Source organism: Pseudoliparis swirei, chromosome 20, assembly GCF_029220125.1.
Source record: "Pseudoliparis swirei isolate HS2019 ecotype Mariana Trench chromosome 20, NWPU_hadal_v1, whole genome shotgun sequence".
In the NCBI taxonomy this organism is placed as follows: Eukaryota; Metazoa; Chordata; class Actinopteri; order Perciformes; family Liparidae; genus Pseudoliparis; species Pseudoliparis swirei.
In genome coordinates, this window is record NC_079407.1 from 15,135,951 (window position 1) to 15,157,841 (window position 21,891).

At 40.8% G+C, this 21,891-nt stretch overlaps 1 protein-coding gene across 3 annotated transcripts in view; it reads left to right on the forward strand.

Moving 5' to 3' along the window:
- The first annotated feature begins 5,450 nt into the window (after positions 1-5,450).
- The window catches only part of cadm2b (cell adhesion molecule 2b), a 154,592-nt gene continuing 138,151 nt past the window's right edge, over positions 5,451-21,891 (forward strand). For all 3 annotated transcript variants that reach the window (XM_056441440.1, XM_056441443.1, XM_056441441.1), the window contains exon 1: positions 5,451-5,555. In XM_056441440.1, coding sequence (XP_056297415.1) covers positions 5,495-5,555 — 61 coding nt within the window. In that variant the 5' untranslated portion in view covers positions 5,451-5,494. The remainder of the gene's footprint in view (positions 5,556-21,891) is intronic.

The window sequence follows — 21,891 nt, forward strand, 5'->3', positions numbered from 1 at the left end:
GTGTCAGGTTGAGGTCCTGTGTGATGCTTTGGAAAGACGTTTTCCATGCCCAATAGTTCTCTGGGCGATGTCGAATTGGGTCAATCCTGAGCTCACCATCTCTTTCCTTATCAAGTATGTGGAGAAGTCTGGCATTGGAGGTGGCGCACCAGTGTAGTGGTCCGATGTTGCATGAGAAGGGGTGCTAGGGGTACCTGCTTGGCGTTGGAATGTTGTTTGGGCTCCTCGAGGCAGTGGGAGGTTGGCTGTGTGAGAAGAGGGTATTATGGGGTGCCTGCTTGGCGTTGAATCGTCATGGAGGCCGTAGTCAGCCCGCTCTCAGCTGTGGGTGGTTGGTTGCCTGAGGGAACAATTGAGCAGGGTGTTGCGGCTGAAGCATATGCAGCTGAGCAGTTGCTTGAAGAGGACGGCTTGGTTCTCTGTGGGTCTGCTGGGACGTAAGGAGTGGCTGTGGACCGTGTTGCACTGGAGTGTTCTGCACGTACTCCCTGGTGCGCTGAGCTCGGTTTTCCTCGCCTGTATCCAGTAGCTGGTTGTCTTCCCACTCGGCTGCAGCCTGATAGACGTCTGCTTCTCTGGACGCTGCTTCTGCCTCCTTCTCTAACTGTAGCGTGTGAAGATCAGCCTCCAGCTCTGCTTGACGGGCGTTGTCTCAGCTAATACTTTCTGTTTTTGTTCTTCAATGCGACTGCGAGCTTCCCTCAGCATAACGGCTTCCTTCTCTGCGTAGGCAATCCTTTTGATGCTTGGCCCTAGCCCTTGCTTTTGTCTAGCTGTTGATGACCTGCTGCTTCGTGAGACCTCGTTTCTAAAGTCACTTGTGCTTTGTCTTCTTGCGAGGGTCATTTTGTAGCTGTGCTTTCTCGAGTTGAGTGATTAGTTGCCTCTTTGTCTTCATTTACTATGCTGTCCTAGCAATTGTGTGCATCCTTACAAGGCACAGAGAGATAGCTAACCAAAGAGTGCAGAAGGAATGCCAGAATGTTTTGTTGATGAACTTTACTTTCAGATGTTCATTCTTTAGATAACTCTGTTGCTCTTCTTTTCTCTCTTTTCAGTGTGGTAAAACTATAAAATAAACAGAAAGACAACATATCACATATGTCTCATTACTATATCGTTAAACATGTGTCTTGTAAACAAGCAAAACACAAAACATACCTGACAATAACCACAAGCTACATAGTTAGCAAACACGGGCTAGTTAGCAAGCTAGTCATGCCAGCATAGGTTCATAACCAAACGTAAAATTATGCTAATTCGTTTTCTTTAGAATTATCACAGAGGTATTTTGTAACTGTTAACATCTTATGTCTCAAACAATTACAACATAGAACACTTACGGACGTATTTACTCCAAGGATCTGACCGCTAGAAACTGCTTCGATCCATACAGCTCTTTGAACAGGTTAGAACTGGATTTTGGCGGAGCAAAACAAAGGCACCAAAATACACCAGCAGGTGTCTTTCTTGGACAAGCTTAAACAATAAAGAGAGCAAACTCAGTAAATTAAGTCAGAACAGTTAGTATTATAGATTGACGAAGCCGGTTGAATTCCGTGAAGGTGACTTTTAATGCAGTCAAAACCAAGACTGGAATCTTATTGTGAAAATACTTTAGCGACGGAACCGGAAGTGACGTTTCGACGGTGAGAGAAAACGCCGTGTCTCAGGGAGACCGGCCTCTTTCTCAGGTAAGCTGGACCCAGGAGGGTGTGCTCAAGTGAGCTCCCGAGAGCAGGGACACGAGGAGAGCGCCTCGAATGATTGTTTTACACTTCCTGCCATTAAATGTTGATAACTTAATCCATGCGCGTCCGGAAGCCTGTTTTTCCACCATCTGCGTAGTGCCCCAGTTTTGAGAATACCTTACAGTTGCAATAAAGGATGACTCGTTCTCCTAATAATGAAAAAGTCCTGCAACTACACTACATTCCACAGCAGTCCAATATGCCAGGCAACCTTTCAAAACTAAAGAACTCCCAATGTTCAACAGAGGGAGACATACAGTAAGTGCTTGATGATGTGTCTCAGGAAAAACGGGATTAAAAATTGTAATCTTAGTGACAACCTTTGCATTATGTATTGATTATGTTATTACCAGGGGACGGAAGCTTGGCTAGGCTTCCACAGGGATCAGTCTTTATATTCCTAATGTGTAAAATATAACAGTTATACTCCCCCAAGGTATGCATCAAACTGTCTTGCTTTTTGTCAGTGACTTTTAATTGAATCTGATGAATTAATTAATTAAGGGTGTTAAGGGAAACATGAAGATTTAAATTTCAGTGCATTTTCACGATATGTATGAATCCTAACAACACCCATGCATAATGGGAACACAATGTTTAATGCAGCATTTTCAAATATGTACAACTCTTCTGTGATTATAAAATGCAGAGTTGATGACATCTTGTTCAAACAAGGTTGATTAAAAGTGACCTTTGTTGGGCTAAACTCATCCAGTGCAGAGCTTCTTAAACCAAAAACCGATAGGAACTTTTCATGCATAATAATAGGTTCACCCTTTTGCTTCATGCTCCCTAATTAAAGCCACATTTGTCATGGGAATGTGTAACGGTACTGTCCAACTGAGGTTATTTAAGCTCTGCTTGTACCTCAGCTGATAAGAAATATTATTATTGTTCAACAAAGAGCTCAACAGATATTGGATTTCTGAGGACAGTACCAGAGCTTCAGACTAACTCTTGACATTGGTTTGCAAAGGTGTGCCTATCTTTATTATTTAGGCAAGCAAGTACATCATTTCGGTGCAAAATGTCCTGTTTTTAAGGTTGTGATGTCATCCGGGGAGGAGTATAGAGTCTAGTTTCACACATATACACACCCAAACAACATTCAGTGTTTCAATTCAATGTGTATAGATGTATTTGCATAAAACATAATTTATTTTTATTTTTATATATAGCCTTAAATTTGATGATGAAAGTACCAAGACATGTCCTGAGCAGCACATTTCTCTTCAATATATCTTCAATCATGTACTCTGTACTGCAAACCCTTTTACTGATACCAATATGGTAATGTATTTATTGCTTAAATGACAAAATGATTGTCACAGCCCATGTCCTGATCCTGTGTGCAGCACTTCGTCACTCTCCATTTCCATAAAGCATTCAGCCTTCACGACTGCTGTCATTCAGGCTCATCCTGAAATGGATTGTGCACCTAGTGTGTCTGGATGAGTTGTTTTCCAATCAGCCCGAAGGATTAAATGCTATCAGTGGCAGTTTAATGCATATTAATGTAACTCAGTTTAGGCTAAACTATTGTCTTTTGCCTTTGTTTTGATTCTCTCTTGTGGACTTAAACATATATAATCATGTATTCTAATTTTTTGTGAAAACTCTGTATTTTCAATAGAATTCAAGGATCAAAAGTGTACGGTTGCCGGTGACCTTGTACATCTGACACACTATTTGAAATGGTGCAATGCACAGTATTCAACATAATGTCCTAAAGAGAAATGCAGAGGAGAACGTGCTCCTCTGCATTACAGATCTGTGTCAGCGCCACAAGCTGTTTCTGCTCAACCCACATGGTCAATTTCTTGCTGTTTTAAAGGCGCACGAGGAGAATTCTACTCTCAAAGATCTAATGAAGTGATGAGGAAATGACCTTCAAGACACGATTGATTCTTTACCACCACCCTCATGGTAATTGGCTTTCTATAGTCGCTTTTATGTATTAAGAATGTATTACACACACGAGTGTTCAGTGCTTCAAGCTTTGGAGTTGAAAGGCAATAATGGTTTCCTGGGAATTAGAGAAGTGCGTGGTTCCAAGTTAAAAGGCTAAAACGCAACATCAGCATGCAAAAGTGAATGAGCACACGTTTTAGTAAAAGGCCCCCATTCTGCCTATTCTGATTTAACACTGTGATGGATTAGAGAATTAATTTCTTGTTTGGCAATACAAATTAGTAGTCCAATTGAATGCTTGTTCAGATAATGAGTGTCACATGTCATTTACATGTTATTCCTACACTGAAGTAAAAAGTCTGATGGTTTAAAAGCCTGGAATACAATTGTTGCACTGCTGCATTTTCTCAGGTGATACGGCCAGGTCAGCAATCTTATTTGAAGTGGGAGTGGCGTTGAAGGCCACTGTGCAAAATGTGACCAAATTCGACCGGCGGCATGTTAAACCATGTGTAAAGTCCTTGCGATGGGCTTAGAAAACCACCCCTGGCTGGAACAGCTGCTCTCCTCCCTCCTCTGTCTTTAGAGATGGTCACACTCAAGAGCACCGATCATCGGAGCCTTTGAAGGAAGAGGGATGTCCAGAAGCCCATTAACCTCTCCTGTGCCGTGCACTGATTCCCGACACAAGTGCTGACACCCGGTCACGACCTCTGGGAAAGCAACCGTGTTTTCACACAACACAGGCAGGTCCTTCTTTGACCACTGCATGCTTTAAAAAAAACTCTATTTCTAAGCCTCTAAGAAAGACACTCTGTTTGCATTCTGGAATTTCCCAATTCATAATGCATGTCAATTTGGCAGTGACACTCATTTTGACTTGTCTAATGTTGACTGCAAGCTTGTGTGTCTGCTAATAAAGCTGTACGTTTTTGGGCGGCTGTTCGAACCAGTCTAAAATGTGTTAAATTAACGCTGCTAGCTGTAGGCATATTTCAATATATTAAATCACTATAGCATGGATTTCTTTTTGGGACTCTCACATTTAAGGCTAACACAAAACATGGAGGAGAGAGCATCATAATTTTTTTCCTTTTAGAGCCTGAGAAAAGGCGTGTGGTGGGCACCTGAACAATATATATATATATATATATATATATATATATATATATATATATATATATATATATATATATATACTAATAAGTTTATATGTGCCATCATTTTCTTTTCTTATATGTATATATATAGAAATAAAGTGTACATTGACACCGTATTTGCTAAATTATCCTTCCAAAAGTCATCAAACGGTTACTGATGTTCCCTCTCAAAATTGCTGTAAGAAAGTAACCCGTATGTGACACGGTGTAATTGTTTCGACAGTTTACCACAGATCAGAACTATTTCTAGGTGTTCTCCATTGGAGACGCGTCTTCATTAGTCAAAGCGCGTGGGCGGGACTCTTGCTCTCCGCAGCGAGTCAAAGAGAAAGGCAATAAAGGGAGGCAGGAGCACCACTTTGCCGACGAGCATCTCTGCCGTCCTGCTAGACTACAGTCATCACAGCCCCCCAGGATCTGCGAACAAATACACAGGGACTTCTCTGGAAAAGGCTGAGTTCATCAATGTGACTCCGGTCAGTCCGAAGCTGCGCCATTTACCTGGATAAGTCCAACCCGAAGAGAGAGAGAGAGAGAGAGAGAGAGAGAGAGAGAGAGAGAGAGAGAGAGAGAGAGAGAGAGAGAGAGAGAGAGAGAGAGAGAGAAAAAGAGACAGAGACGAACGCGAGTGGAGTGTCGACGTAATATATTTGTGAAGGAAAAGAGAAGAATATGATTGTCAAGCGGCACTTGATCTTCATCCTTTACAGCCTCTGTTCAAGCGTCTTTCAAGGTGAGCGCTGGTTGTTGTTGTATAGACGGGCGTGGCGGTGGTCTGCGTTAAGTGTAGCCTAAAGCCCATATGTGCTCGTGCCACACGTGCGTTCAAGCATACGGTAGAAAGAGAGCTGATGTGCCTTATTTTGAAATGGTGTGTGTTTGCGCAGCAGTTTTTGGCCGGAGGACGTCGGCCGTTGTGTGCTTTCAGATCCGACTGTGCTGGAATGCCTGGAAGTTGAATGGTGCGGCGCAATGAAAAGCAGAATGCGGCTGCACAAGTTTTAATTTTGGTATGGGAGACAACTTGGATGTTGCTCTTCCTTTAGTAGTGATCAAACATCCGGCTGCAGAGGAGCAGCCTTTCAGTCGCATATCCTGTTTGGTGATGTCGCCTGAAGCTGACAAGAGGTTACAGCAGCTGTCGGCGTGCACCTTGTTTGTTTAAGTCATACTGTCGGCTCTCTCTGGGCCGTTTAAAGTCATTTCCCTCGTGACATCAGTGACTTTGCAGAGGGGACAATACGTCTCGGATGTAGCCGCGGCTGCATTTGAGCTGAGCTTTTGTCTCCAGCGCTTTGCGCAAGGTGTTTTAATTAAGTGCGTGCGCGGACGCATGCATTCTCCTGGACCGTCGGCACAGGCTGTGCGCATTAGCCCACTCGCCGAACAAGCCATTCAAAGTTGTGGGGTGAGGGCTGCGTGATGCCTCTCTTCAGCCAGGCGTCAGTGTCGACAACTGCCTCTAACTCCCCATTCATCGTCCCGCTCTTGGACATGCTCGCGCAGCCACCGCCCTGTAGGCGACTCGTGCGCAGATACATCACGCCTATAGCAGAAAGGTGCATGGCATGAACTCCCACATCCAAGCAAACAGAACACATGTTAACTCCAATTCCAGTAGATTGTGTCCCACAACAGGCGGAAGATGTTTATTTGTCACTGCATATTTATAATACTGGAGGGAGGAGAGACCATAGTACTGACAGTGACCCAAGATCTTTGAGTGTTCATCTCAAAAAGCTGATGCATCTAATGATTTCATTAATTTGTTAAATATATTATTTAGCTTTTGACCATCTTTCCCACTGGCAAGTTTATATATATATATTTGGAGTTGTGGTTATACATAGGCCTATCCATGTTTATGTTGGTCCTGTACCTGCTTAATCTTACATTTAACCACAGGTGCCTCAATTAGCGAACAAAGGAACTATCAAAAGACTAAATATATTTAAACAACAACATTAACAAATTTAACTAAACTATAAACTATCACAATATATCAAAACATCTAACCTTTTAAATATACATATTTATATATATATATTATGAAGATAATGTGGTAGTGTCATAACTAGTTTGTTCTTTGACAGCAGACCCTAAGCACATGCAAACAGCCCCTCCTCACAGTGCATTACCACAAAAGAAGAACAAAAACTGTAGACGCACTTAATAGTAAGTTTCCCAGATTTCCTATTTTAAGGAGGTGTTGAAGGTTCTGCAGAAGGATTTTAAAGCTACGCTGACATGAATGTAACAGTTGAAACTATTGGATGCTTTGGAAAATGGTTTGAAGTAATATTCAGCAGGTTGTAGCTAAAGGGCGATATGGAACTTCACTGGTGTGATTCTTTAAGGTTTGTGTGGGTTGCCCTGAATGCTTGGTCTCAGTTTTATCTGAATGAAATTATATCCAGATTCATGTATCAAACATTAAAACATTTTCATGTTTGAATGTCAAATGCAAATCTCTAAATCTAAAGTATAAATAGCAAACTTTGAGTATACCATTATTGCAGGCTTGAGGTTGTTTGTCTTACAATAGTGTATTGCTGTGCTCAACTGATCACTTCATCATTTATATGCCTTTTAGTGGACGTTATAAATTGTTTCAACATTTTGCTGTCTAATAAGTCTGTGCAAAAAATATGCTTTTCTTGTGGCCATAAGTGGCCATAAACAAATACTGCAATGTTTACAGTAAAAGCTCAACTGCTGCAAGGAGGAGGATTATTTTCAATAATACTAGCATCCTGTGAGAAGTTGACAACCGAATGCGAGCCCATGCAACAGATTTGGGTTCATGACAACCTACCAGAGAGAACAGGGCACACAGGGTTTTATCATCTTGTCCAAAAGCTTTTCTTAGATGCTGCCCACTTCAAGGGCTACTTTAGCTATTGATGAAATGAGGCTTACGTTTAGACATATGAACTAGGGGCACCCAGGGCAATGCGCCAAAAGCCCCCGGAGACCTCCTACAAGGCTGCACAAATTTGTTATTGAAATGGTGTTGGTATGGTATTGAAACCTAAAAAAAAAAAATCGGCATTGGGATCAGGATCTACTGCAAAAATACACAGAGGTGGGGAATTAATGGATACATGTGGCAGATTGTTTTCATTCAAAGTGCAGTTTGGGAGTTGTAGTCTGTGGCGAATATTTTAAGTACTGCCGATCTAGCGACATTAACGAGCTCAGAAAACAAACTCCTGATGTGCATCTATATCTAGTTCATGCCATGGCTTAACCTTTCAGCGAATTCCATTACGGTCTGAAGAATACATGTTTGAGATGTCATGCACGCTGACAAACAACAAACGGGACAGAAGAAATAACCTCTTCGTCGAAGGTAACGCGTGCATGCTTCCTCAGAGCGATCACAGCCTAATCGACAGTTAAATTGCTGTGCGCCGCATCACACACTGCAGTGATACTGTGGACAATACCTCAGCCTCAGCAGCTCTGTTCATGCTCCATAATGCTGGGAGTCATTTCTCATCCCTCTTGGAACAACTACACCATTAGTATTTTGCTTCAATGCATTGTTGGACTGTTATCTATAGCTGCAGCAGCAGCCTATGGAGTACTACACGGTCTAAATGTTTGATAGGCTGTAGTGACAGAATAGATTTATTATTATGTAGAGTTAGTGGACGTCTATTGTCCTTCTCTCTATTGTGTGTCCTGCCTTGTGTGCGGCCCTGGTATGTCCATATGCGCACCAGTAGGAACCTATGCCACTCGGCAAGCTGTTGGTGAATCACTTTACCAGGGCCGTCACACACACATGTTCCACCCAAGCCAGCTGACGCCTGACCGACTTGTCAGAGCTGGGTAACAGGTTAGGTGGCAGGTGAGCTATTCATGCTAATTAGCCAGCCAGTGCGACTATACTCGTGGTCTCTTTGCCAACCTGTGGGCTGGTTGCCTCCGACATGTACGTTTTATCATCGGTGCACTTCTTTGTTGGACGCAGCTTCTCTGGTTTGGTCTGACATTCCTTCCACTCACATGTGTTTCATCACTTTCTTTCTCGCACAGCTTAAAAAGCTCCCATACCGCCAAGGGAACCTTTCTTTTGTTTGAGCATTGAGCCTTTTGTTGGATAATCTTCTGTCGGCCGAGATGATGAAGAATGTTGTTGACGAAAAGATCTCCGCGGACACTGTCTTGTTGCTGATATAATGCAGTTTTATTACAGAAAGAAAACAGGTCTAATTACGAGCATATACTGCTTACAGCCCGGGTGATTTCAGAAGGTCCAGAGAATCCAAGAAACCCACGAAATCCACCCAAATGAATTTGTGTTCCCTCTTTTAACCCTTGTGTTGCCTTAGGGTCATTTTGACCCGAATCAATATTACACCCTCCCCCCGCCTTTGGGTCATTTTGACCCGATTCAATGTTTCACCCTCCTGTTACCTTTATATTTACTAACATATTTTACCCTTTGGGTTCAATTTGACGCCAGCAATTAAAACCTCCAGAAAATTATTAGAATTAATATTGTTTTCCAAGTTTAAGTGTGAGGCACTTTATGTTTGTTTGTTGACTACCGAAAGAACACCGACATTAAACATTGAATGGGGTCAAATTAATCCTAAGGCGGGAGAAGGGTGTAATATTGATTCGGGTCAAAATGACCCTAAGGCAACACAAGGGTTAAGGAAGCAGGAATGGGCGTGCTGCTCCAGCCTTGGAGCAGAATCACGTCATTCCATAAGGGTTTCCTAATGTAAACCATCTGGTCCAACTCTAAACAATGGTAGTCTCTACCATGAAAACCTTGTCGGCCTCTGAGTCCAGATCTATATTTACGGCTGTATCTTTAAGAGCTGTAATGCAAAATACACGACACTTTCATCATTTTTTATCTCGCCAGACAATTTGGCAATATAGGACCTGCAGGTGACGTTTGAGCGTTGGTGTGTGTTTGACCATAACATGTGGGGGCCGTAATGAGGGCAACGCATAGACTAAATGAAAGTGGCTGGCCTGTTTTAAAAATAATATTGCATCTGGTATCAAAACCACAGACAAAGAGAGACAATGAGGTTGGCTTGAGGATGAATAATTCTCTTGGAATGTAGATGAAAAATGTCTTGTCTCATTAAGGCGGGAATTGATGCAGGTCATTAAAAATGCAAAAGTGCCTCGTAAAACGATTGATATCTCCTTCAAATATTGGCCAAAAAGTAGACCCGACCACTACTGTGATCATTAGATTGGATTTGTGGAATTAATGAGAACAGGGTATCACTTTATCCGTACAAGCATGTGTGATTGTATTAAATACATTGTTGAACACAATTAAATAAAAGTTACATCAAAAGCCATCAACCATCAAAACACGTCAGAAATGCAACTCTACATTTACTAGACCTCTGAACAAATTGATGATCATCAAAACCATATAAATCTTTTAAAAAACAGAACAGTTAAGCGCCGGGGAGCAGCTGGGGGCTCAGTGTCTTGCTCAAGGACAATTTTAAAGGCAACCATGGGGAGAGCGGGGATCGAACCGGCTACCTCGTGGTTACAGGCAACCCCTCCACCCAATATTACATTACAGGATTGTGCATCACCTCTCAGTTCTTATGTGTCAGTAGAATTTCTAGCTTGTAAAAGCCAACTCCCAAATCCTATATATTGTAGCAGACACAGGGAGCCCTTTACATGTACGCAGGGGCGCGTCTCCCGTGGATTGGAATAATCAGGCCGCAGGAACAACCCGGCAGAGCTAAACGCACGGTATGGCAGAGGAAGGGAAGGTGCTTTACAGTCAAGGATACCCGTTGCTCAGAGCTCAGGGTTAGCTTAACCCTGCAGAGCGTCTCCCAGCTGCCAAGTGCTGGCTCTGGTGCTGCGCTGTACACCACTGTAAATGAATAATCCAGGAAAGTGGATAAATGTGCTCCGAAAGAGCCGCTGCTGCCCTGCTTGCCTTCTGTTGACAGATACACATCTGTAGGGATAAGCCATCAGCCAGAGGCAAATGTGCTCAAACAAGTGCGGAACGGGACTAAAGATTAGCTTCTTGCTTCCCCAACCGAGCCGCGTGCTGTCAGTCTCCCTTCGCTCTGCTCTTTGTCATAGTGCTTTTACACGCCATGCCCCCTCCGAGTGCGTATAGGCTTAGCAATGAAGCCGATCGACTATATAAGGGCAATTTTGCTATGAAAGATTATTTTGACACAAATTTGAGCAAAATAAATAAAGATATTTCTTCCACCTGCCAGAAAGCCGGCTCAAGATACTCGTGGTAAGTTTAACGCCACGATTGGTCACGCTGAGAAGTAGTTAAAGTAGTGCTTACATCAATATCAGGCTCCTGAAGAGGCACCTGAGTTCACACATCTTAAAAGGGACATCGCCCATAGAATTGACTTGTGTTCTGATGGTCCCAGACAGCTGAGTCAATAAAGAACTAAATCTAAACATGAACGACTAGCTGTCCGAAGCAGAAAGACACGCTTTTAAATTGTCAAGTCATCAAGTAGAAGACACTCTGTACAACATAAGGGGTACTGTATGTTTTATAAATGTGTCAAACTGACTTCACAGTTAAGGTAGGATTTAATATTTATATTTGTAACTACTTTGATTATAACCAGCTGTGAATGGAGGCGTATTATTAAAGTCATTTTTAAAGAAATTGATAACGTTGCTGGTTGGGAATCTGCTCATGATTTATATATATGCTGATGCATTTCAGAGTACTGCACTGCCATTTGAAAAGTGGCAAAAAACCCGAATGAAATAAAGTTAGATAAATCAAAGAATAATACATATCATTTTTATAAGAACAAATAAAAACTCCTATATAAAAATAAATGCATGAATGATTATAAGACAAATATAATTGTGTAATCCTGCACACATGTTAGTATGCTATTTCATCCATAAGTCAACACAACATTCTGTAGTCCTTGAACCCTGTATTGAACCCATATATGCGCAGACGGTTCTTTGTCTTTTCAAACGATGTAAAACATAACACATTTAGATGTCTAGGACTGACAATGTTTACTATGTGTTATTGTCTTACATTTTCATTACCGTTATGATGCAAGTGCAATATATAGTCCTCCACAGAAGAATTAAAGGTCCCCAACATATATCCAATACAAATGCAGCAGAACGGATCGACTGATATCTACTGTAAACACCTAAAATAGTCTAAAAAGGAAAAACTCAAACTTTTGAGACCATTTGAATAGAATTTGCACAGAATGGAATAAAAACATTTCTGATTAAAGATTTGATGAATGGCATTCACCTGTGCTGTTGGAAACGTCTTAGGCGTCTGTACAGTGAGGGGTTTATTGTGTTCATGCATTTCCCACATTCTGTATTTTGCCAAAAATGAAGCCTATACTTCATTTTATGCCCGTTTGCAGTGTTGACCTTTACCAATCTCTCTTGGCCCTCATCTCTGTTGAAGTGGGCTCTGTGCCCGACTATGGATGAGCCTCTGAATCTCATTTGGCCTGTGTAATGATCTCCCCTTTCTCCTCTTGCGGCAGTCTCTATGAACAAAGTTAATATATTTTTGTTCAAAAATGACAGCCATACATCTTTCCTTAACCCAGCGGGCATGTCATCTGTTTTAGTCTCTCCTAGTCCTAGTCACCTAGACCTTATGTTTTCTGTTGAGCTTTTCTGATAATTATCACAGTGGTTTTCATCCTGCTAAGAAAAGAAACAATACACAAGTTTGCTTTATGCCAGTGTGAGAGGTGTTGAGTGCATATTGTTAATTGTGAATAACTGGTTTGCATCAAACTCTGTTTGCCGTATATGTAATTTTCTGCTTCTGTTCTTTGGGAGTTTTCCAGAAAGAGTGATCTGAGATATCACGCTGCAGCCCGTCTCCTGGCAGCGTGGCCAGAAGTGACTGTACCTGTGTTGAGTTATGTCAGGGCCTTTTGCCAGTGCACAAACAGAGCCTCAATAAGGCCAATAAGCTGAGGAGCCTTTGTTTATTCAGATACGACGATTAAAATGTTCATTCAGTTCACACAACCTTTCCTCCGTCGTTTTGTTTGTACAACGCCTCAGTGTTAAAGAACAGGATTCCTCAGTGAGAAGGCAGCTTTGGTCAAGCCTTGGAAAATGCTTCTCGTGGAATAAGTATTCAGGGGTGCATATTGATATGCTCAATGTTTGTGTTCTAAAATGTTGTTGTAATGTGTTTAATGTACTCGCTGGCTGCTAGTTTTAAAGGTTTCACATCAGTCTCACAGTCAATAGGATGTTGCATCACTGGGTTGCTGTGCTCATAAAGCCCCTTCAGTCAGGCTGGACGTCTGAGCTTCAGAGAAAGGAGACTTTGTTGCGCTGTCTTTGGAAATGTGATAGCTTGCTGGAATAAGTCATGCATTTTCAGACTTGTAAGCAGCACATCATGTCAATTTGTAGTTATCCAGTCCAGGGTCATTTTTAGCCTCCTAGGACTGTATAATTTGATATGGTTTGTACACAATGCAAAATTAAAGACCCTGAAAATAAACAAAAACGATGGAAACGGGAAACCTAAGGACAGATTGTTGACTTGTGAGAGAGAGGGGAGGCTTTTTATGTTTTGTCGAGGCACAAATAAAACCCTTCATATTCTCAGCTGGCTGAATCCCTCTCAGGGTTATAAGGAGCTCTAGTCTATCCAAGCGTATACATTTTTCAGAATGCTGGTCCACTGCAGAGGCCATCAGAGACAGACAGACGTTAACATTCATGTCGTGAAGCAATTTAGTGTCTCTAGTTCCCTTCAGATTTTTAGGTTTTTAAATGTGTGTCAAAACACGCCACATTAAAGAGCATTTAAAGTGAACAAAGAGGCGGCTAATTACAAGTGTCTTCACGTTTTATTTTTTCTCCATCGACTCGTGGTGTTATCACTGCAAAAATAAGTAAGATGACTGTTGATGTGTCTAAGAGCATCCAGAATTTTTTTTTTTTACCAGTCTAAATAGTTTGTTTTCTTACAGCAATTACATTTGACAGTTTTATTGGACAAACTTGCTTGTAGTTATCAGTAGATTTATTCCCACTGCATTCACTGACTGACGGCAGTAAAACATTAAGCTGCATCTCTGCATCTTTATAGTTGCATTATAGAACCAGTTCCTGACAGTTTTTTGTTGTTGAAAAGTTTACTTCTGTGTCTCTTTGCTCTTTATTATTGTTCATGTTTGAACAACAAAACCACAAACAGCTTTCTACACATGCACCATGACTCCTCAAGTTGTGCCAATAAGGTAGATCTCTCTTGGTAACCACATATATAGATGGAGTAAAGTCTGTGGGACATAAACACATCCATATCCATATAAAGTGCCTCTCAAGTACCTTTCAAAGCGCTATACAAATAAAATGTATATGTATTATTATTATTATTATTATTATTATTATTATTATATCATGCTGGGTAGCCTCTATGCAGTATAATAACTTTAAAATGCTTAACATGATGATGACTCCATGGGTCTGCCAGGTGCACAATGTACAATATTACTGAGGTATTTACATACTGTGAAGATCAGTTATGCATTGAATTGCATATTCTTGTTGGATATTTGAAAGAGATATACTAAAACTTATACACATGTTAAACAAAGGGTAATGTGTTACATTTATTTGAAAATGCAATCAATATCACTGTAGAGAAAAGTTCCTTTAAGTCTAAATGAATTTCCTCAAACTCGTGAAGAAATCCTGTATTAATAGATGCAATGCAGAAGCAGAAACATTCACAAACTAGTAAGAACTGGAACATTATTTTATTTTCCATTGCCATCCTTCATAGCCAACTTTGGAATAAACACACAAAAAGCACAAACTCATGCATGTTTATACCCATTTATTGACTTCCTCTTTAAAGGCTTCCCACGAGTCTCTGAAGCTGGAGTGTGGATACTGAATGCAGGCATATTTGCAAGTGAAGGTGGGGGATAAAAAGCATTGAAACTCATGTCCTCATAAAGAGGGATCAGCAGTCTGAACGGGAGCTGCATACCGATGCAGAGGGATGCCAGTGCTCAGAGCCAGAGAGCATGCTTTGCTGGGGGGAAAAAGCATTAAAGCCGCGAAGCTGAGAGCAAGAAGGGAAAAGCAAGAGAAGGTGAGAAGCAGGGAGAAGGCACACAAACTGACACAAACTGGAAACGGCAGAGAGAAGTAGGTGTAACTTAAACTGATATTCCCTTCACCTGCAAGGGGCTAATGCAGTTTTAAAAATAATGTTTAAACCATTACATGTGAAATACAACGTAGCACACTGTCTTTCCACAGATTAATGCGTGGAAAGAAAGCAGAATATGTTTCAGGGAATAAAGCATGAATCCACTTTCCAGTGTTCAAAGGAGCATTATAATTAGCAAAGACAGATGACCTCCTCTGCATAGAGATGGCATAGCATTGGGAGTTGTCTTTATGGAAAGTGTTTCACCACCTGCTGACTGCTGCATGAGCGTGACATTCTGAGGGTGTGTTCACGCAGAGTTTGGATGTTTGGAGCACTTTATTCTAACCCTGGGGCATGATTGTTTCAATGTGGTTTATTTTGGCAGGCATGAACCGTGCCTCTCCACTGCAGGTGTGCAAGTTAAGTAACCGCTCCGAGGACCAAGGTGCAGTCGTCGTACAGCATGATGTCTTGCACATTCTTTGCCAGTTTTGGGAAGCTCGAGCAAAGTGCTTCCTGAGATGACTTTTAAGAGCAATAACTCACCTTTGCCACAGTCTGTGTCGTGAGTTAGTCGGGAAATAGAATTAATACAAGCACTACAAATATGGCCAGACTTATTGACATGAATATGTTTTGAGGTAAGAATAGTAGTCTCGTAGCAGATGTCTCAACTGTTTACAATATCACCATAGGGGGAAATAAATGTTTTCTCCCTGATTCCCTCAAATTCACTGCAGCAGAATTGTGATTTCCCTGACTATAATTGTGTCCGCAGTGGAGTTATGAATTGCAGCCTCATGCTTGTCAGTCTTGGTCTTCAGGGAACATTTGGTCTGACTAGCCTCCTTTTTAGTACATCAAACCTACTACGTGCACTGAAATGAAGAATACAGGGTGCAAAGAGTTTAATTTATCATGGCCACTGTAGTGAAAGTGTATGCTCTGCATTTCATTTTTGTAATTGCATATTCACTGACAGTTTGCATATTCTAACTATATCGTCTGATATTAAAAGCTGGGCTTTAAGAACACGCATTGATTAAATGGGTTTCCTTCCCCCGTATAATCGTTGAACAGGTATTTTCATTCATGTGTCATATGGTCTTTGATTGAGATATTCAGACAATGAGGTAAGTGGCCCTGTTTTAAATGAAACAACTCCAGGTGTACCTAGTTTTAGCCGGGTAATTTTCCTTCTGTAACATAGCAAACTACTTACCCTGAAAGAGACTGTGAGCAGAGCTTGAAATCAAAATATAAGTAGTTCCAAACACAATATGGGGACTAAAAGGAAGAAATGGGATAGTGATGGTCAGACCTTAGAAAGAAGTGATGCTGGATGCTTGTGACAACAAGGAATCTGTTGATTCGAGTATGTGATCATGGCATCAGCTTTCATGCCCTTACCTGTTCTCCGAATTTCTACATGGTTATCAGAGATGGTGACGAGGAGTTAGTCACATCACAGATGCCACGTCAGTTATCATGCCACTGTGCTCTGTGTGTTGTGCAATAAGGACTCAGTCTTGTATTGGCCAACAATGGCAAAGATATCCCAAATAATAATAATATAATATACTTATATTTTTGTTTCTGCAACATTTCATTTCATCCGTTACCAGCGCCTCTGTCATCAGCTGGGTTACTGCCCCCTGCTGGCCTAGGCATACATTGTAAAATACTGTCTTTTAAGTTGCAAAGTGTATTATTTATAAATAACTAGTACTGCAAAGATTATTTTTTTAAATCGTTTACTTGCAGATTATTTTCTCAATAACAGATTGCTTAGATTAAGGACTGTCAAAACAAAGTGAAATAACGCAGATCAGATGTATGCATCACCTAAACATTCTACATAGTATATAGGCGTTGTTTTTTAAGAGCTGCACCTATTGGGTTTATCTTGGTGTGCATACAAAGTTGTTAAGGTGTTTTTCGCACCCTTGTGCCCTACACCTCCTTCGCTTGCATCTGCACTTGCGACATATAACAGCCCTGCGACCAAAGTTCTGTTCACGATTTAATTTTGTCAAGTGAGGTGAAGAAATAAACAAAGAGGTCCAGCGATGTACGTATGTGTACCAGCTGCCGGGTCCACTACATCCTCCTGTTGAACCTTCATCCCAACTGTGAAAGATGCCTTGTCCATGTCAGGCTAGCGCTTACCTTGTAGGCAGCCCCTCCCAGGTCTTAGCCCGCTTGCCTTTGGAGGGGCAGGGGGGGGCGATGAGTGGTGGCACTTATGGCACTTCAAGTTGATGTTGGAAGGGACGACAGCCGGGTAGATTAACAGGATACCTGACAGGGAGAAGAGCTGGACATCTCCACCTGCGACTTCTCTGACATCCCTGATGAGGACCCTTGGGATGAACTCGACTCTGCTGGCTCAGCTTTCTCCAGAGTGGATTCTCTTTACGTCTCGCAGCCTCACTGTAGACTGATGCCGATGAGGGATGCGCAGATTCTCCGTGCCTATACTCAATCAGGAGCCCTGCAGCAGTGGCTTTCTCCTTATCCGCATCATTAATCCAAAGCTAAGCCAATTATTCAGGATCTTCTGGGCATCATACAAATGGCAGCAGATGTGAGCGGCAATGTGATGCTGGAAATACAACCTGTACCTGCTCGCGGCCTCTTAGGCCCACACGTCTGTCAGCAGGAGCCACAGACCTGAGATTCTCCACTCTTACACCACTTACCAGAATTCTGGCACTTTAAAGAAGCAGCTTTTTCCATCCCTTAAAAACGATGAGACCCGTATCTTGAGTCTGCGGGACACAGACAACTCAACATGCTTCGGCTTGGACCCACCAGGTCCAATTTGGCTGCCCTGCCCCTCCACAAAATACAGCGGCAGTGTCAGTGACAGGATATGGGGAATGGATGTCCTTTTCATGGCCCGTACTTTCCTCTAAAGAGAAGTTTCCTCTCAGTCAGTCTGCACAATGGCATGAAACACATTTTTTTTCAAACCCACAAATGACAACACTTAGAGGACTACGTACAATCTGGAGAAACAATATGCATCTAACGCTTCAGCTCTTGTGTAAACTGCTGATTTCTTTTCTTGGAACATATACTACCTTTGTAGCTTATCACTCTATCGCTGAGAATCACTGTTTTTTGTTTATATTTCTTTGTTTTCATTTATCTACGATAGGAATATTCTTTGGTATTTTAAAGTGGATAAATTCATTAAAATAATGTAATAAACAGAGACGATTCAATAACATTCAATCTGAATTTTTTTGTTTGTTTCAGATATATGAAAGTGGAAACAGTGGGACCAATGAGCAGACACAAGTTTTACTCACAGTATGAATTTTGAGCCCAATGAGAGTCCTGCCCTCACCATAGTCAGTGATATCTGCTATCTGTTTGAAAATGCTGCAGGAAAAGATGTGCTATTCTGGATTGTGTCGCTGAAATACCAGGATATAAAGCCAGGATGGACCCTACACTAAGCTCTTATAATGGCCAGTCTGGATAGACCCTGTCTTTTGTGGGCTCGGAGATGATTACACATTTAGTATCTTCCAGTACTCCAGGAGTGTGAGGACATCCGGTGTGTTCCCGGTGACCTTAACTACTGGAGCTGTAGCATCCCCCAGATAATGACCACTCTGAACCCCAGAAGCAGGCCTCATCACCCCATAATTACAGGGACTATGTGGACTGGCAGTGGAAAGCTGCCAACAGTCACTTTTCAAATGGACGCACGCATACTTGCAGGCGGCTTTTTGTGCTGTGGAAAAATATGTGGTTGTCATTTTCACAGGTCCATGAAGACTGTGTTTTGTGGAGGTTGTAGTTTACGTACAATGGTCAAATTGAAGATGTCTCTCAAAGAGTAATGTCAATATTAAATAATACACACTACTAAACAAACTTCAAAAGTATGTAAAACATTTTATATTGTAGACCAACAAAAAACTCAATCACTGTATTATTTGAATAATATTCCACATTTGTGGCTCTGCTGATTGAATGAACATTAGATGAACAGAGAGAGGAGACGCATGTTTGCGTGTGTTGATGTCTCCATCAGGGCGCGCGCGTGTCTCTGTGTGTGTGTGTGTGTGTTTATGTCGGTGTGTTTGTCGTTGTCCGTGCATGTGACACCTGGATAACATCACAGAGACTGGAGTCTTGCATTATTGATGTAACCTTATGCTCAACTGAACAAAATGCAAACGGGATGCAACAGTAACACAATTAAACTCTCTGACCTTGTTTACAATAACATCTGGACCTGGATATGTTATCTGGTAATGACATCGGAACACAAGTCTTTGCATTTCACCCCTGGGTTGATATTTTGCATATCTTGATTTAGTCTGCACTTTGATCGGATCTCAATCTGTACATAAGGTAGGTGGTGCTAGGTGATGTTAAACTAACTGGTGATGTTAAACTAACTGTTTAGTGAGGGTAAACTAACTACTAGATTCTTCAAAATAAAAGGTTTTAAATAACAAGACAATCATTGACTTTTATTGTGAATATTTTACAGGAAAATTTGTACCAAATTAGTGAAGCTTTGTTGGAGACTTTCCTTTAAAACAAACAAGTCACACAGTAGGGAGGAAAAGTAAGCAGCAAAGATAATTGGGAACTCTTACGGTGGGGAATTAATAGGAGATTAAATGTGTTTTACTCAATTTTCAGCTGCTCCTATGATGATGGTGTATCTAACCACTATCGGAAGTGTCAGATGTGGACATAGAGTTCCGATCCAGCACATAAGTCCCCTTTTTAAAAAGAGAGGTGTCAGTGTCTTACTCTTAGGATACTATTTGGTTGTTGGTAAAGATTTAGAGTTGTCGGAATTTGAAGATGGCCTGATTGCATGAGTGTGTCAGTAGGCCTGCAATATTCATGTTTTATTGGATGATATATTCTCTCAAAAATAATTCACTAGGATTCACAGATATATTTATCATAAAATAGCACATGTACACTCTTTCAAAGAGCAATTTATTAAACATTTTTGAAATATTCAGACATTGGAATTGGATTGTGAAATAGATATTTGAAAAAAACATACATCAAATAAAAGTCTGAATGGCAGGTCTGAAGAGCGATGAGAACATTATTATTAAATATATTTCTCCGGCTTCCTCCCACAGTCCAAAGACATGCAGCAGGTTAATTGCTCTCTGAATTGCCCATAGGTGTGAATGTGAGTGTAAATGGTTGTCTGTCTCTATATGTGCCCTGGATGGACTGGCGACCTGTCCAGGGTGTACCCTGCCTTCGCCCAATGTCAGCTGGGATCGGCTCCAGCGCCCCGCCACCCTAATGAGGATAAGCGGTATTGATAATGGAATGGAATGGATATTTCATTCCTCGAATCCATCACATGTTAAAAGCATTACTTTGCACACTGCAAGTGTAACTGATGATACTTGTAATTGTGTCTGATTTTAAACCATTCTCTATGCTCTACTTTTTTCAGTTTCCAAACATAATCAGTGAAACACAATCCAGATATCTTAAGATGTTCTTCTCGAACAATGCAATGGGCTGATCTTGAATTACTTAAACTTTTGCCAATGGCAACGCAGGAGCAGGAATGAGAAGTATGAGTGTTCAATATATTCTTAGCTTTACAAAGGCGTTGTCAAATGTATCCCGGATTGACAGTCTCCAGTGGGATTTTCATATTCAGTAGAAACAGTGAAATTATGACCCAATGTCATTTATTCAATATGAGAAAAGATTTGACTCGGAAAATGGTTTAAAGCTATTCCCTTATTGAGGCACACAAAGGTAAAGTTTAACATTTCACAACTTTACACCCAGATATTAATAATATAATAATTCAGAATATTTTTTTGCATGTAATTACAATCTTATTACCATCCTTGTTTGTCGTATCATTTCTAAAGAAATCTCCTTTTATACTGCGTTCCATTTTTCCTAATGATGCTCCATTGTTATCATTGTTAAGACTGACCTACAAAGTGGCAAATAAAATAAAATAAAAAAATCAGCTATATTAAATACATTACAGCTATACATTAAATACTTTACAGCTACATTACATATTTTACATTATTTATTAATTTCATATTTATTCATGGTTAAATGAGTGAAGTGTATCACACTTTATGCTCAATTAATATGTCACGTATCTAAACTTTGCCTGTTCAACATTATTAACATCATATTTGTTATGGTTGTTTTTTTAGGTCTTTAGTGATTCTTGTATTATGCCAATTCCACCAATATTGCTTGTAACCCTTATTTTGTCCATTCAAGACTTCTTTAACGAATGTGGATTCCACATATTTATTAAGTATTTCATGGTATTGTCCTTGCTCCTTGCAATACAGTGTAGGGAATAATGCAAATAGATAATGGAATAAAGCATCATAATATTGACCTCATCCTGCATTACATAGAGCTCCCTGTTGTTTAATATGCCTGATAATATTGTGACATTTTATGAGGGAAAAGTTTGGTTGAATAATTCACTGTACCATTATTAAGACTTCATGGTTTTCTTACCTTCGTAATATACTGCAAATGAATGAATTTGTTGCCGTTGCATTCATTCCCTTAGCAATTTTTTAGGACTTGATTTTTTCTTTGTTAAATTACCCTTTCATTTACACTTATTTCTCCTGCCTGAACCGAACACCACCCCCGTAAGATCTGCACAGTCTGCTGCTTTCATCTGCCTTAATTATGTGTACTTACATACTATAGCACCGTATGGAAGCTTTCAGCAATCTTTTGTCCTCCTCTTTTCCGGAAATGTTTTTTTAAAATTGAATATACGTGTACAATTATTTGTATACCAAGATAAGAAAATAATCATCACTTTTAATATATATTTGAAGGTAGCCCCTCTTTATGTGATACATAAGAACTG